This window comes from Monodelphis domestica, chromosome 3, assembly GCF_027887165.1.
Source record: "Monodelphis domestica isolate mMonDom1 chromosome 3, mMonDom1.pri, whole genome shotgun sequence".
NCBI lineage: Eukaryota > Metazoa > Chordata > Mammalia > Didelphimorphia > Didelphidae > Monodelphis > Monodelphis domestica.
This window is the reverse complement of record NC_077229.1, coordinates 475360649-475378711: the sequence shown is the minus strand read 5'-3', so window position 1 is coordinate 475378711 and position 18063 is coordinate 475360649. Positions and strand designations below refer to the sequence as shown.

General features: G+C 37.8%; 1 protein-coding gene across 11 annotated transcripts in view; it reads left to right on the top strand.

Moving 5' to 3' along the window:
* Positions 1-18063, top strand: part of MCTP1 (multiple C2 and transmembrane domain containing 1) — a 774261-nt gene that overhangs the window by 746037 nt on the left and 10161 nt on the right. For all 11 annotated transcript variants that reach the window (XM_056820811.1, XM_056820808.1, XM_056820812.1 and 8 more), the window contains 2 exons: positions 11161-11270; positions 15911-16020. In XM_056820811.1, coding sequence (XP_056676789.1) covers positions 11161-11270; positions 15911-16020 — 220 coding nt within the window. The remainder of the gene's footprint in view (positions 1-11160; positions 11271-15910; positions 16021-18063) is intronic.

Sequence of the window (18063 nt, the reverse complement as noted above, 5' to 3'; positions counted from 1 at the left end):
CAGAGTCCCAAGGGCTGGACCTGCTTCTTTCCTTAGACTCCAAAAGGGAGTCCTCTCTCCAAGATCTTCCTGAAGGAACAGAGATTCCTGCTGTATTAAGCACATAGGTTTTTAAATAATGGGGAAACTGATGGATACTGGGTTGGGGTGGGGAGAGTAAAAATAAAAAATAAGAGGCAAATATCAAAAAAGAAGAGTTCAAATCTACAGGAATTGGTAACCTCTGGTCTTTCATGAAATATAAAATATCTATTTTTCTCCTTAAGTTGGGGAGGTCCCCCATTCTCTCTAACTCTCAAAAATTGCTGTTCCCATGGAGTTTGTTTTCTGTACACCCCAGGTGGATTTTTGCTCATCATACCCATTTTAATCTCCCCCCTGACCCCACTTTGAGCAGGAAACAAGAAAGGCCTCTTTAATTCTCTTCACCTTCTTTTTCTAACTGGAGAAACCCCACAGTTTACCAATGTTACAAGGGAATCACTTTAAAAGACTGATATATATTAATTTAAGGTCGCCAAGGAATCAGCTATGTAATTCCTAAATGAAAAACTCAAGTCAGCCGTCAGCCTTTTTTTGGAGTTTAATTACAATAGGAGCAAGAAAAGAATTAGAGATATATATAGAGAGAGAAAGGGGAGAGAAGGGAATAGGGCTTAAATACCCCTTCTGTTTAGGCTGGGCCAAAAGGCCCAAGCCCTTAGATAGCTGGGGCAAAGAAAAGAGATCAGTCCCTTTCACTCACGTGTCCAAAATGGAGAAACAGTCTCAGAGGCCCCCACCTTCAGCTTCCTTCAGAGCAAGCTTCCTCAGAGCCCAGGAACCACACCGCTCCAAACTCAACCCTCTCCCCCCGAGTCTCCAGACCCTCCTATCTTTAAGGACACCATCCAAGTTGCCTCCCCTCAGTCCTCACATCTACCAATCACTCTTCATCAATTTCCCTGTCAATGGAGGCTCTCACTTAACCCAGGACCGCCCAGAGGTTTTTGGCTTTTGCACATGTCTGTTGAAGGTCATATTTTTCAAATGATTAAATCTTTACTCCTTTGTTCCAGCCCTTTCTAAATCCTGTTAACTTGAGTATGGTAGAGATTGGAATAATTAAATTTTGATCTAGGCTGCAGCCCTTACTCAATCTTATTAGGACTGAATAGGGAGGAGATTGATTCCAAGTATCTCCATTGTATCAATTCTAAAATCAATCAAGACTCAAAGAAATTCCTGTTCTATGCTCAAGCATAGGTCAAAGTCCTTTCCATTGTTCAGCAAAGGGTTTCTGTCCTAAAGTAATCTTAAGAAGGGAAGAGAAGGAACCTCCCATGCCAATGGAGTTCCCATTCCAATAGACTATCAGTAAGAAATTTTCCAAGTATGAAATATCCCAATGGTGAAATTTCCAACATTTATAAGTCTAAGGAATTTTGAGGTTTACAATCCCCCCTGATGATCATTGGGAGACTAGTCTCCCCATTGATCATTTAACATAATCATTTTGTAGTTCTAAATTCACTTCTAACTAAAGAAATATTCAATTTTCTAGGAGAAATTAGAATAGTGAGAGAGGAAATAGAAAAGAAAAGAAAGCAAAACCAATGTTTGCTAGGCGCATTGACAGAAAGCCAAATTAGGGGCAGTCCCTTTTGGCATAAATGTTACAATAAATGTTCAATCAAAAGTTCAGTCCAATCAATCACATCGAAAGTTCATTCTTAATCTTCTTGATGAAGTGTAGGTTTTTGGCATCTTTCTGCAACAGTTCATTCTCTGGATATAAAAGTTTCAAGCTTCTTTCTTGAAGATCTTTTCTTGAACAAAATCAAAATCTTTGAATTTTTTATAAAAGTAAAATCTTAAACAAAAGTCTTGGATTTTTATAAAAATAAAATCTCAAACAAAAAAAATTCAAAAATTCTTAGATTTTAAATTAAAATACAATCCCCCCTGAAGTAAGTATTTAAAAAAAATATATCAAGTTTAGCTCAGAATGCAATGTTCAGTTATGGGGGTGTATGTGTCAATTATCAAAAGAATAGAAAAATAATCAAAAACATAAGAAAAATTCAAAATAGACCTTGTATAGGTCCAGTTTAAAGTAATTTCTATCTCACAAGTATGTAGGACAGAATGCAGTAATATTTCATTTAGCCATTTGTAGCCAAGACTACAGGAAGTTGCCATAATATAAGAAGAAAAGAATTAGAATTCTATTTTGATGGGGAAATGTCATTCCCTTGTCTGATTTTTTCCTCAGGGATATAGGGAGCCAGCATGATAGTCAAGCTTTGTACTTGTTTGAGTATTTTGAAAAGAGTGTAGATACAAGGAAGTCCTACGACTTAAACATAAGTTAAGCGTCGCAACCTCGAGTCTCACTTTAATATTTCTAGTGTGCTCTATTGGCACTATTCAGGTTTAGTCTGTGCTCCTTGTTTTTATCCCTTTTCCTGGAATCAGACACAAACATTAATCACAGTTCTATAATATTTTATCAATAAATGGCAGGTTCCCATAGTTTAAAGCTTTTAGGCATATATTGATATTATAGCAAGAGTATATATATTAACTTGTATTACTGCAGGGAAAAAATAATATTAGTATTAATTATGTGTACCTTCAGTACAAAAAATGAGAAAAAATCAAATATTCTGATAAAAAAATAAAAGAAAAGAAATAAGAAAAAAATAAGAAAAAAAATCAGTAATTCAATATATTCTTGAAAAAAAAATATCCATTTGTCTATGGATTATTATCTCCAATTCATATGATAAGATAGAGTCACAATTCATATAATAGGATAGAGTCAATCAGTCTCAGCAGAAGATGCTTTCTTCACATGTGAGCAGTGAATCCAAGAGTCTCTTTCTCCAATCTTTATAGATGTTGGAGTAGTTAATAATATTTGGAATGGTCCTTCCCATGAAGGTTCAGTTGCTCCAGTTCGCTTGAAATTCTTGATATAAACTTTATCTCCTGGGTTCAGGTCATGCAGAGAAAAGTCTAATGGTCCAGCTTGTACTGCAGCTCCGGATTCATGAAGTTCACGTAGTTTGTGCTGTAACTCCTGTATATAGGAAGCAATAGTAATATCTCCCCCTAATAGCGATGTATAAGCCGGGGAGAAAGGCTTAGCCTGTATAGGCGGATGTCCAAAAAGCATCTCAAACGGTGAAACATGTAAGTCTCCTCTAGGCCTGCTTCTAAGATAAAATAGGGCCAGAGGGAGAATTTCAGGCCATTTTAAATGGGTCTCAGTGCATAATTTGCCAATCATAGTCTTAAGTTCTTTATTCATCCTCTCCACTTGGCCTGAGCTCTGGGGGTGATATGGAACATGGAATTTTGGAGTTATCCCCAAGCAAGAATATATTTGATTTAAGACAGAATCGGTAAAATGACTCCCTCTATCGGAGTCAATACGTGCTGGTAGGCCAAAACGAGGAATAATTTCTTTTAAAAGTATCTTTGCAACAAAATCTGCTGTGGCTCGGGTCGTAGGAAATGCTTCCGGCCATCTGGTTAGTTGATCTACAATTACTAGACAAAATTTATAACGTCCAGCCTTTGGCATTGTTATGAAATCTATCTGTAGGTGTTCAAAAGGTGTGTAAGCCAGAGGACGTCCCCCAAAGGCTTTTCCACGATATGCATGTTGGTTATATGCCTGGCAAATAGGGCAGGCTGAACATACTTTAGAGGCTACAGTAGTTATACCAGGGGCTATCCATACTCTCTTGACAGAGTCCACGATGCCCTGGGTGCCAAAATGACCATTTTTATGAATAGATTGGCAAATTTGGTTATAGAAACTTCTAGGGAGCAGGGGTTTTCCTTCAGGTGACACCCATACTCCATTAATTTGTTTTGCTTTAAATTTTTGTTTCCATTTTTCCACTTCCTTTTCATTATAGGAGAGTGATAAATTTAAATTATCAGTGGTTGTTAATGTTAAAATTAATCCAGGTCCTTCTATGGCTGCTAGTTTTGCAGCGGCATCTGCTCGGTCATTTCCTCTAGAGACAGGGTCAGAGCCACCTGTATGGGCAGAGCAATGAACTACAGCTAGGGCTTTAGGCAGTTTGAGAGCAGAAAGAACTTCATTAATAATTTCTGCATTAGCTATGGATTTTCCAGCTGAGGTTAAAAATCCTCTTTGGAGCCATAGCATCCCGACTGAGTGACAAATGCCGAAAGCATATCTAGAATCTGTATAAATTGTTGCCTTTTTATCCTTGGCAATTATACAAGCTTGTTTTAGAGCTATGAGTTCTGCTCCTTGAGCGCTAATGTTAGAAGGTAGTGAAGCTGACCATTCAGTGGCAAATTCTGAGACTACGGCAGCTCCAGTGTAACGTATGCCATCCCTCATAAAAGAGGAACCATCGGTAAATAAAATCAGATCTGCATTGTCTAAGGGAGTGTCCAAGAGATTATCTCGAGGCTTTTCTGCCATGGACACTAATGTTTCACAGTTATGTAGTGGTTCTCCTGAAGTAGGTAAATCTGGAAGCAAGGTGGCAGGGTTAAGAGTTGAACAGCGTTTCAAGGTAATATTTTCACTATTTAATAAGGTTATTTCATACCTTGTAATTCTCTGATCCGAGAATGCCTGTGTTCTATGTTTTACCAATAATGCTTCAATCTCATGTGGGCACATTATTGTTAATGGACATCCCAATACTAAATCAACGGTTTTTGTTACTAGTAAGGCTGTAGCAGCTACTCCTCTAAGGCATGGTGGTGCTCCTGCTGCTACTGGGTCTAGTTGGGCAGAATAATAAGCAATTGGGCGCTGAGAAGGTCCCAAAGTCTGAGTTAACACACCAGAGGCTACTCCTCTTCGCTCATGCACATATAAAGTAAATGGCTTGTTGTAATCTGGGATGCCTAGAGCAGGGGCAGACATGATAGCCTTTTTCAGATCTGTTAGAGCTGACAAGTGTTCAGGCTCTAATTTGACGGGTTCAGGAACTGAATCCTTTGTTAATGCTATAAGGGGTTTAGTGATTTCCCCATAGCAAGGAATCCATTGTCTACAAAACCCTGTTGCTCCTAAAATTGCTCTCAGCTGTTTCTTAGTGGTAGGAGCACTCAATTTTTGAATGTTCTCAATTCGTTTTGGAGAAATATAACGAGCACCCGCAGTCAAGATGAATCCCAAATATTCTACTTTTTGGAGACACCATTGAACTTTATCCTTAGAGATTTTATGTCCTCTTTTGTGCAATTCCAAAAGAAGGTGTTTGCTATCTTCTTGACATGTTTCTGCATCTGTTGAAGCCAAGAGTAGATCATCTACATATTTGATTAATTTGCTATTTTTAAATGTTATATTGTCTGTGTCTTGGCTCAAAATTTGCTCAAATAAGCTCGGACTTTCGACATAACCCTGTGGCAGCCGACACCAGGTATATTGTGAGCCCTTCCAGGTGAAAGCAAAAATATGCCTGGAGTTTTCATGTATTGGTATGGAAAAGAAAGCTGAACACAAGTCTACTACTGTAAAGTATGTAGCTGTGCTAGGAATAGATGAAATAATAGTATGTATGTTAGAAACTATGGAGTGTCTCTTTATAACATGATTATTCACTGCCCTTAGATCCTGTACGAATCTATAGATGTGCTTGCCATCGGGTCCTTTTTTTGGTTTTTTAATTGGCAGGATGGGCGTGTTGTATTCAGATTTGCAAGGGATTATTATTCCCTGTTCTATTAATGAGTTAATAACTGGTGTAATACCCTCAATTGCCTCCTTTGAGAGGGGATACTGAGGGATAGAAGGAGGTGGGCTAGATTTAGTTTTTATCTGCACAGGAACAGCAGATTTAAGTAAGTCTACATCAGAAGAAGATGTGGCCCAAAGAGACTCCGGTATATCTTTAGGTATTTCAAAAATGGAAGGTTCTTTTGCCTCCTGGTTTTCAGAGAGAAGTACAGGGAGTAAATTTAAAGATTCCTCTGGTACTTCTAATGATAATGAGCCATCTGGGGAGCAGGTTATTGTGGCTCTGAGTTTGCATAGAAGGTCCCTCCCCAGCAAATTTAAAGGGGAGTCAGGCATCAAAAGGAAGGAGTGTTGTACCTCTAGGGGTCCTACAGACACCATTCTAGGAGGAAGTCTTTTAACTCTTTGGGTTATTCCTGATACTCCCATTACATTCTCTGAGCCAATAGAATAACATTGTAAATCAGGTGTTCTCTTTAATACAGACCAGGAAGCTCCGGTGTCTAATAGACAATCATAATAGGTGTTACCCACTTTTAAGGTAACATGGGGTTCATTAGTATGGGGAGGGCAGTGGATAGGGACAACGGGTAGTAGGACATCAGGGTCTGGGAAATCAAAGGTTGTATCCTCTGATTCCTGTGCCCCAGCCCCCCCCGGGCACCATCATTGTGTTTGGGATATTCCTTGGGCACCCCCCTGAAGGGCACCTCTCTGAGGGTCATTAGTACCTCGAGTAATTTTTGGACGAGCGCCATTTCTCATATATTGTTGAGTATTATCATTAAAATTTTCTTCAATTTGAGCATTGTCATTAAATTCCCAATTCCTATTTCTATAATTCTGGTTTCTAAAGCTCTTATTTCTATATTCATTATAGTTATTTCCATAGTCATTATTATAATTTCTAGAATTTTGGTTTCTATAACCATTATCATAATTTCTATAGTTATTATTTCTAAAACCATTATTAAACTGTGTATTCCTTCCAAACATCTTAAGAAAGGTTCTACATTCCATCATTTTGTGGCCCTTCTTCTCACAGAAGTGGCAAGTAATGGATTGATAATTGGATTTCTGGAGAGGGGCAATTGTCGTTGGTTCATTATCATGCCCACTTTCTAATTTAGTTATCCTATCTATTACACATCTCATTTTTTTCTTCATTTCCTCCATGTCATCATTATTCTCTTTCTCCTTTTCTTCGTTTCCCTTAAAAACATATATAGCTGTTTTTCGCAATTCTTCAAGGTCCATATCTGACCATCTTGGGCATTGTGTTTTAAAATAATTTTTAATTACTTTGCAAGAATTATTTACAAAGATTCTTCTAACTTGTCTTAAACTATTCTCTTTATTTAAGTCCCAATCTAAGTATCTGTCCCCAAACTCGATAATTCTGTCCATAAATCTGGAGGGTGTTTCGTTTTCCTTTTGCTTAATTTTTTCCAGTTCCATCCACTTATCTGTACTGTCCGCACATTCCTTCATGGCCGTGAGGATGGCCTCTCTACAACGGTATAGTTGTAGATAGTCCTCAGGATTATTATAGTCCCATTCGGGATCCTGAGATGGCCAATGTGCTGCATTACGCCCCCGGGTTTTGTTGACATGAGCAATTATTTTATTTTTTTCACGTTCACTTAAAAAAGCCTGTAGTAAGCTCTCAACGTCCTTGTAAGACGGATTATATTGAAAAAATATGTCTCCCATCTTTTTTGTTACTAGAAAAGGATCTTGTTCATATGTGGGGATATTTCGTGTAAATTCATTTATTTCTTGGGGAGTAAACGGTATCCTATGTCTTAAAGTCACCACATCCCCATTTCGTCCTATTTCAGGTACTTCTCTTAGAGGAAACAGGCCTCTAGTTGGATTTTGCACCTGTGGGTCAGTTTGACAAGGACAGGTTTCTCTAGGAGGACAAGATCTCCCTTGCATTGGAATTTGGTTTTCTGTAGGAGAAGGAACATGAGAAGCTGGGATTGCAGGGGAAGGGTTTTGGGGATTAAATTCAGACAAGATTTGCACTACACGAGAGAAGCAGTCTGTTAACTGGGCTATAGGGAAGGTGTTTTCCATCTCTATTTCAGGGAAGGAAATTTCCTCATTCAAAGGTTCAGAAACAGGTCTGTTTCTGGTAGAGTGGTTTTTTGCCAATTGATCCTGTAAGAAACTTTTTAGATCTTCTAATTGGGCTTGCATTTTATCCTCAATTTTTCCTATTTTATCTTCCATATCTCCCATTTTATCCTCAATATTTCCTATTTTATTCTCAATATTTCCTATTTTATCCTCAAGTTTTTCTATTTTATTCTCAATATTTCCTATTTTATCCTCAATTTTTTCTATTGTATCCTCAATTTTTTCTATTTTATCCTCAATATTTTCTATTTTATCCTCAATATTTTCTATTTTATCCTCATTTTTTTTCATTTTATCCTCAACATTTTCTATTTTATCCTCATTTTGTTTTATTTTATCCTCATTTTGTTTTATTTTATCCTCATTTTGTTTTATTTTATCCTCATTTTGTTTTATTTTATCCTCATTTTGTTTTATTTTATCCTCAATATTTTTTATTTTTTCATCTCTAAATATAGTATTGAGGAGTACAAAAATGACAGTACCTATTAATATAAAAATTTGGAGGTATCCTTCATTCCTCAATGCCCCTACTTCTTCAGCTGCCATATAATTGTCAAAGAATGTAGTACCCATTTTTATATATATATTTTGTAATTTCACAAAACACGTGGGGAGCAGGGCAAAGCAACAAACTTTCCACAGGGTTTTTTTTTTTTTAATGCAGGAAGTTGTTCCTTAAGGGAAAGGATATTTAGAAACAGTTCTTCCAGCCAGGACTTTAGAGTCCTGTTGCTGAGATTTAAAAACAGCTGTTTTCTGTCTATCAGAGTCACACAGCTGGGAAGTATCTGAGGTCCGATTTGAACCCAGGACTTTCTGCCTCTAGGGCTGGCTCTCAATCCGCTGAGCTACCCAGCTGTCCCTTAAGATTAAAAGGAAGAAAAAGAAAAAACTGCTGATTCCAATTTAACTTAAGGAGAAAAGAGAAAAAGTTTTTTATACTCACGTGTTCTAGCAGCTGTGTCTTTAAGCCAAGTTTTTTGTTAAAAAAAAAAGGACTAAGTGGTGAAACAGTATAGTAAAAAGGCAAGGAAAAAGTTTTATTGAGAGGATTCTTTAGACTCCCTTCGTGGTCGCCACAATGTTACAAGGGAATCACTTTAAAAGACTGATATATATTAATTTAAGGTCGCCAAGGAATCAGCTATGTAATTCCTAAATGAAAAACTCAAGTCAGCCGTCAGCCTTTTTTTGGAGTTTAATTACAATAGGAGCAAGAAAAGAATTAGAGATATATATAGAGAGAGAAAGGGGAGAGAAGGGAATAGGGCTTAAATACCCCTTCTGTTTAGGCTGGGCCAAAAGGCCCAAGCCCTTAGATAGCTGGGGCAAAGAAAAGAGATCAGTCCCTTTCACTCACGTGTCCAAAATGGAGAAACAGTCTCAGAGGCCCCCACCTTCAGCTTCCTTCAGAGCAAGCTTCCTCAGAGCCCAGGAACCACACCGCTCCAAACTCAACCCTCTCCCCCCGAGTCTCCAGACCCTCCTATCTTTAAGGACACCATCCAAGTTGCCTCCCCTCAGTCCTCACATCTACCAATCACTCTTCATCAATTTCCCTGTCAATGGAGGCTCTCACTTAACCCAGGACCGCCCAGAGGTTTTTGGCTTTTGCACATGTCTGTTGAAGGTCATATTTTTCAAATGATTAAATCTTTACTCCTTTGTTCCAGCCCTTTCTAAATCCTGTTAACTTGAGTATGGTAGAGATTGGAATAATTAAATTTTGATCTAGGCTGCAGCCCTTACTCAATCTTATTAGGACTGAATAGGGAGGAGATTGATTCCAAGTATCTCCATTGTATCAATTCTAAAATCAATCAAGACTCAAAGAAATTCCTGTTCTATGCTCAAGCATAGGTCAAAGTCCTTTCCATTGTTCAGCAAAGGGTTTCTGTCCTAAAGTAATCTTAAGAAGGGAAGAGAAGGAACCTCCCATGCCAATGGAGTTCCCATTCCAATAGACTATCAGTAAGAAATTTTCCAAGTATGAAATATCCCAATGGTGAAATTTCCAACATTTATAAGTCTAAGGAATTTTGAGGTTTACACCAACCACTCCAGCTCTCCACACCTTCACTATCTAAAGAGTATAAACTATCCACCCAGTGGGACAATAGGTTTTTTGAGGCAGTCAAGATCAATTTGCATTTCAAAGGACTCTGGAGGTGTCCACCTCTCCAAATTCCCCAGATTCTGGTGGGTAAAGTCAAAAGTCAATCCCTCCCTTGCCCCCAGGTCAATTACCAAGCTCCCAGGGTACTTTTACCTGGCTTGAATTTAGTATAAAGCCTTTTCACTTTTGAATTACAGAGAGTTGAAAAGTGGTAAACTGATTCTTAATAGCTTGTGCTACAAATCAGATAAAGGCTAAATTTACCTGAATTGCTCAGAAGTGTTCCACCAGAGGTCATCTCAAGAGTAATGATCTTTCTCAGACACTTCCTAGGTGGATGGCCCTGGACCAGTCACTTGATCCCCATTGCCTAGCCCTTTCTGCTCTGAGACTGCTCTGAGATTGATGATAATTGTTGAAAAAAGAAAGAGTAACAATCTTTAAATATGCTTCCCATCCTGAGGTGCTAAGTTTCCCTTTCACAACCCATTTCCATTTTTCCTTTTTTTTCCCTGCTGCTGAGTTTTCTGAAGATACATCAAAATGTATACTTCTGGGATTAAAGAACGGGACAGGGAATTAGTGATATAGAAAGGGTCTGGTGGTTCATCTAGGAGCTGGTTTAAAGAAAGAGGAGTTCAGGTTTGTGATGCCCTTTGTTGTAATCAGAATGTTTTTGGAAGTTAGAATCAGATGATGAACCCAGGTCTTATGGCTCAAAGTCACTCTTAAACTAAGCCATATGCTTTCCTGTACCTCTATTTAGGATTTACATGTTGTATATCATAGAAAAAAACATACAGATTCAGAGGATTTGAGCTTTGTTCTCTGCTTTGCTATTTACAGTTTGTCACCTTGGGCAAGTCACTTCCTTTTGTCCTCCTTCCCATTCCCCTCTTTTTTTGATGTTTTCAAATCTATTAAATGAGAGGGTTAGAAGGTTTGTTTTATTTCTGAATATTGTATTTTTAATAGATAATTCTGTTTTAGTAGAATTTATATGTCTACTTGAGCCTTGTCCACATAGTTTTTATATATAATGTATGTTATAATATTTTACATATTTATAGTTCCAAAAGGAAAATGACACGGTCAATGAAAAAAATCGACACTAGAGAAGTCCCTCCCCTTGACCTTTGACACTGAATCTCTCTTTTTAATTTTGTTTTAGGATAGTGAAAAAAAAGGATTCATAAATAAAATCTATGCCATCCAAGAGGTGTGTGTCAGCGTCCAGAACATCCTTGATGAAGTGGCATCCTTTGGAGAGAGGATAAAAAAGTGAGTGCTGCTGACTCTTGGGACCTGGCCTTCTTTGGGAGAGGACTCCCATTTGTTTCTTAGAGGGCAGAATGTCACGTGGTTTTCTTGGCAGGGAACTTCTGGGCCATCTATTGCTTGGTCTCATCATTATTTACTTTGCTTTCTGCCAACCCTGGGATTTAGGAAGGTTCTGTCATTTTCATTCTGAAATTTAACTCATATTGGTTGGAATGGAACCATAGCTGCCACTTTGAAGTAAGAAATAACACTGTCCTTAAGTTTAGCACATTTCAAAACCAAAGCACTTTGTTCCTAAATAGAATCGAAATTATGATGGGAAAAAACCCCAAACCCTACTAATTAAGGAATTCAGGTATTCCATAGATACAAGGAACTTTGTCTTAAGTTCTCTCCAGTTAAATAGTGGATGTCATAGCTGCAGGAAATATGTCATTATTTTGTTGTTTCAATTATGTATACCATTTTGGAAACTTTTTATAGTCTTAAAAGAATGGGAAAAAATGAAGATAGTTCTTTAGTGAGCTTAGGTTTTGTTACAAATGTTTTAATTTACTGAAATATTCTTTATGGAAATATTTTTTTTAAAAAGGAGTATGGATTTTAAAAGCATTTGTTAAAAAACTATATTAAGCATAAATTTTATTCCAGTCTCCATAATGCCTGCTAATGGCCTGTTCTAAGCAACGATGCTATGTGGATGGACTTATTTTCTTACATTTTTCATTTATCTACTCATAGCTTTACTATTCATATCCAGCAGATTTGGGATTTTAGGATTACATTGACTTTGTTGAAAGTGAATTATTTGAACTCAAAATGTAAGCCAGACTTCTGGGTTAAATATACATCTATTTATATACAGATAAATAATTCCAAATATAATGTCTATTCCAGATATTCCAAATTATTCCAAATACATATACATACAAGTACATATTTGGAATAATTTCTTGAACATTTCCATATACTCATAGGTGCTGATTTTCTTTTTTTTTTGGGGGGGGGGGAAGGGCCACATTAACTGCAGCAGTCTCAAATTCACTTCCAACCAGCATTCACTCTCAGATTTCCAAGGCCTTCTCCCTATATAATGCAGATGGTATTCCTGTCCCCAAGAACCTTCCCTTCCAATCTACATATCAACACTCTAAAACACACAAGGTTCTATGGTTATGTGCATTTTTATGTTAACTAAGGTACTTTCCCTGGGTCTGAGAGGACTTTGAATTATTTGCTTTAAAGTTGAGAGAGAGGAAATAAGTTTTATTATTATTATTATTTTAAATCTACCATTTCTGAGTGATGGGAAGCTGCCACCACGGAACAGGTGTTTGGCCAGAAACTGTACATGGCCACTTGAAGAAAAAGGCCTCGTCCTGGCTAGAGAGCAGTGTGGAGGACATCTGGACTTCGCAGAGCTTTCCATGGTGCGAGCTAAAAGACAGTGTTTCCAGCCTTGCCAACATTATGGTTTCTGCACAAAGAAACCACGGGGTACTAAAAAGAGACACTTCCGCTGGGACCAAACCAGTAAAAGCAGTTTGTCCTGAAAGTAGTTTCACAAAACAGCAAAGCCCCTTCGTGGACACAGTCTCCTCATTTACCCACCGTCATGATGTAATCATCTCTGCACTCCGGAAATGAATCCGGATAGCTCATGCCCCCTTCTCTAGCTTGCTTCCTTCTCCTCCTTTCTCTGCACCCCGTTTCTGTATGTCCATCTCCTTCTCTTGCCATCTCCTTGTCTCCATCCCTCTGTTTCTCCATCTTTCCGTTCTCTCTCTCCATTCCAGGGAAGAGACACCTTGGAATAAAAAAAGGACAACAAAACCTTTTGTCCCCCCCAGTAGTCACCCTGGTGGAGGCTGCCTTTTTGCTACTTCTTATCCCTCAAAGAGCCCATGCTAGGACAGCCCAGAAGGAGGTCTCCAGATTGGATCGTCCATGTCCTCACACATGGGGTAGTGTGATCGATAGCTCTGAGCAGAGCCACAGGAAGGCAAGCAGACCCTCAACCTTCTGTTCAGTGCAGATCCAGGCAGGAGAAAGGAAAGGAGCAGGTGTCCCTGGAGGAGAAAAGAAGTGATTCTACACCTAGTGACAGTTACATAATGTTCACTTTGGAAAGATGTCAAAATTGCTAGCGAAGAAAAAAGACAAACAAAAACAAAACAGCCAGACCATACCAATTATTCGAGGCAAGGCATCCAACATAAATCTTTGGGGCTCTTTTGCCAGAATGAATCATGTGAAGAAAAAAAAATAATCTAGGGAGAAACCTGAGAAATGGCTGCCACACACGCTTTAGTGGCCTTCCCACTCACCTAATCCTTGGCATATGGGTTGGCCATTCCTAGCTACTCATACTCCAAGGGTCAGAATCCACTTTTCAGCCTGTCCAGAGTTGAGGGACTATGACGATTTTTTTTTTTAATAAGCTGGATGCCCTTTCTGTCTTTGCTGTGTTTTAGGGCTCAGCAAAGTATATTAATGCCCCTTTGGCAATTTAACTCCGCTAAGATACTTTAAAGGATAGTATTATATAACTGAAAATGACAATAGAACTGAGTAACCATCCCTTGAAGGGCTTCATAGAGCGTATCTGTATTCTTTATGCCCTTCCTCTGAGAAAGCTGTCAGTAATTTTCCAGGGAACTGCTACTCTACTACATGGGAGCCAAATCCTTAGAAATCACAGGGACTTTTCAGCCTCATTTCTGTTTCTTTCTCTCTTCTTTCCTTCTCTTTAGTCTACTTGGCATTTTGACTTTTCCCCTGCCCTTCTGCCTTAACTCACTATTTTCTTTAAAAAATGATTTTATTCCTTTTCCATATTTGGATGCAACTCCTTATTTTTAAAATTTCAGCCTTGGATCTATTCCCATTTCCTTTGCAAGGCAGTGAGGGGATGCTATTTTTAAAAAAATTCTTTTTATTCTTATTTTTTGGTTATTGTTGTTGCTTTGATCCCTTATCTTGCTGCTCAGCATCTGGAAGGACCTATACTATCCTTTCATTTTAGAGATGAGGAAACTGAAGCCCAAATGTAGGGAAGTCACAGAATCACGGAATTAGAAGGGATTTCAGAAACTGGCTTACCTGACCCAGACTTGATCAGCCCTTTACAGAATCCTTATTAAATGGTCATCTAGCATTTCCTTAAAAATGTCTAATCAGTAGCAACCTGTTACCTCCTGAGCTCATTTCCACTTTGCCTCGTCTTAATCCTCTTCTCTGTGACAGCCCTTCAAATAATTGAAGGCCATTATGTTCTTCCCTCTCCTCTGCCCCCTACCAAGACTTCTCTACTTCAAATTAAATATTCCTGCTCCATCAAGTGATCTTCATTCTCTGTGATCTGGAGATACGATGTGCCCTCCTCTAGATATTCTCTGGCTTGCCAGTCTTTTAGAGATTTAAGAAATGTCACCCAGCTATTGACTACAAACCAGAGCTCACAATTCTCAGTTCAGTAATCTTTATATTACACAATGGTGAAGCAGAAGTATGAAGGCACAAGTCCATTAGTCTTCTTTCCACCTAATTTAGGATTTTTCAATAAAATATGCTTATTTTCTTTATCAACTTTATGTTTAGGAGGAAAACATTTTGTAGGTTGGTGAAGTTCTGCAAAGCTAGAACAAACTAAACATCTCACTTTTCTTATTGACTTGATTTATATTTATGAAACTTGACTAAGGGAGGAAATGCAGTCCCAGTTTGAGGGGAAATCTGGATGTTTTATAAGCCAAAGGATTTTGTCCTTATCTTCACACATCTTACTTCTCTGGACACACGTTAACAAAATGTTTGTGTGGGAAATGTAAAAGAGCTAATGATAGACCCAGAAGCAAATTTTATTATTACCAAGCATTAGAAAATATTGCTTTACATTTCTGGTTGAAGAAGTGAAGAATAAGGTGAGTCTGATGTGGGTGGAGGAGACAGTGGTGAGATGAGGGTCAAAGGTCTGTAGGGGATATAGAACCAATCCTCATGTACTGAAGCCCAGAGACATCAAACATGCTGCCTGCAATGCAACTCTCCCTAGTTGGGCCAGAACATATAATATAATATGATATGATATGATATGATATAATATAACAACATAACATAATATAATAGCGTAACATAACATTATATAATATGATATATGATATGATGTGATATGATATGATATGATATAACATAACATAATATAATATATAACAATGTATAACAACAATACAATTAATATAAGCAACACAAGTAATGTAATATAATATAATATAACATAACATAGCACCATGTAATTATTATATTCGATATGTAATATAAATATATTAGAATATTTAATAAAATAAAACTACAATATAACAGATAATAATGTCATTGTGGGAATCAATAAGCAGCTGTAGAGATTCTTATCTCTGTTTTAGTAGTCCTGTGTTTCTATTTGAGGTTGAACTATTGCTGAAGCCAGGGTTCATATTCCCAACTCTCTATGGTTGCTCTATATCTTAGTTTCTACCCAGGATAGAAAGTGGTAGAGACTAGTTAGGCCCATTGTACAGATGTGAAGTCTGGCCATTACTTTCTTCATCTTTGGTTGGAAGTGCAAAGTGTATTGATTGCTGACGAGTTAATTTTTCATTCAGTACATTCAACTGGACTGTCCCATTCTTAAGCTGGCTGGCAATTGCTGCCCTCTGTGTGTTCACAGTCATCCTGTATTTCATTCCGCTGAGATACATTGTCCTTGTCTGGGGTAAGTAAAGCCCTTTTTTAAAACAAAACAAAACAAAGCAAAACTGTCTGAGCTACTTAGAACAAACTGTTTTTAAGGGATGAGTTATACTGTCAGTAGGTCTCGGTATTTATGGTCATGAAGCTGCTCCATGATGGAAAGAGACAGTTCGGTTAAAAATCACAACAGTGTAAAGATTTAGGCCTACCTGCGAAATGCATTTTTCTTGCCTGGCATTGTAGCCTTCATCATACTATAAACATGGGGCTGTGCAGATTCTTCATCTATCAAAGTGTAGCTTTGTCTAGATATTACTCTGATTTATTTTCAGCACTTATACACAAACAGAGGCATTTCAATCTATATAGTGCATTTAGGACAATATGCTTTTCCCCCCCTGTGGTACTTTATCATCTGATAGTGTATGTAAACATGAAAGTGTATGTACATGAGAGGCGTCTAAGAGGTCACCTTTAGGCTCACAGAAAAGAAGAGTCAGTGTTTCACAGATGAGGAACAAGAAATGCTTTGTTTCAACTTAGTTGGAATTTCTACTACATATATTTTCAAGATAATATTTCAGACCTGCCTTGTTCATGTAGTTACAGTTAGTCAATACACACATTTATTTATAAAGAGCCTACTCGGTGCCAGACATCATTAAGCACTCCTCACCCACCATTCCTAAGTCCTGACGCTCTATTTGGAAAGTTGTCTGTTTCAGGGCTGTCTGGAGTTAATTTTTTTTTTCCTTTCCTGACAAAATTCATGGTTTGGAAAACTCAATTTTCAGCCTGCAAGCACTACTACCATATAAACTCACCATGTTAATGATTTCAAATAATCCTTTTTCTTTGCCTATATATAAATCAGTTAGGAAAAGGGAAACTGTGTTAAAGAATTGTATGTCTTCCCCCAAACTAATCTAATATGAAACAAGGCACCAAAATGGGTCATGAACTTCCAAAAAGTATCTGGCTGTCAAAAGGAAAAAGGAGCAGAGGCAAAATGTGGGAGTGGGCTTTCAATATTTTATTGTGTATTGAAAGAGCTTTATGACAGTCTACTTGAATAAAATAATCAGGGGCATTGGGGATATTGTTTCTAAAAGTGAAATCTTTTCAAGTCATACCTGATGCAGCCCCCAGGAACCTTAGCCATTCATTGACTTTGACCCCCCAAAACCAAAACAAAACTGGGTATATTGTCTAGAATCTTTCAATTTCAAGAAATTTCTGGTTATGATGTTGTTCTTTCCACAAGAGAAAAGGAAGGAGCAGGAGCAGTCCCATCATACACCAGATTCTCTACTGCATGTTTATTTCTTCATCTTTCATTCATTTCTATGATACTTAAAACAGATGCTGTTTTATTGAAGGAATTAGAGAGGAGTGTCCTCTTAGGGCAATTTATTACCTCCAGTCCAGGTAGGATCAGACTTGTCCCAGGCTTTGCAAAGCAGTTCTTCTAAAACAAACAAACAGATAAACAAAAAGGCATCTCTGTGGTGCACATTTGTGGAATCTGGTCAAGTAATCCTTAGGGGCCTCTTGGGAAAATTTGACTTGGATTTCATTTTCAGGGCAGGTGTTTGGTTCTATTGTTTCATCAGATTAAGCAGAGAAAGAATTATGTCTTTTTCTTTTGGCCTTACTGGGTGGATGATTGTTGAAATATTCATCAGAAATTTCCGTATTATTTAAACCACACCCCACATAAGGAGCCAAGAGACTGAAGCCAATATTTCATTAGGGGCTGAGTCTCTATCCATGCTTCACCTCCCGGAATTCCTCAATTAAGAAATTGGAAATGCCAGTCATCTAGCCTAGTTCTCTGCAGGCTATTAGAATTTATTTCATTTCTAGCAGCCAGTGTGTATAATCCCCAATACTAGCAGATTCCCTTTTCAACACAGATTATGCTGGGAATTGAACACTTTTGAACTTTTAACTTTCGTGGTTAAAAAAAAAAACTCCAAATGAACAATGGGTGCATTTTCCTTTGAGGAAAAAAATAAGGAAATGATTAAGGCTCTTGTTTTGATTTATAAATGACTTCCCAGAG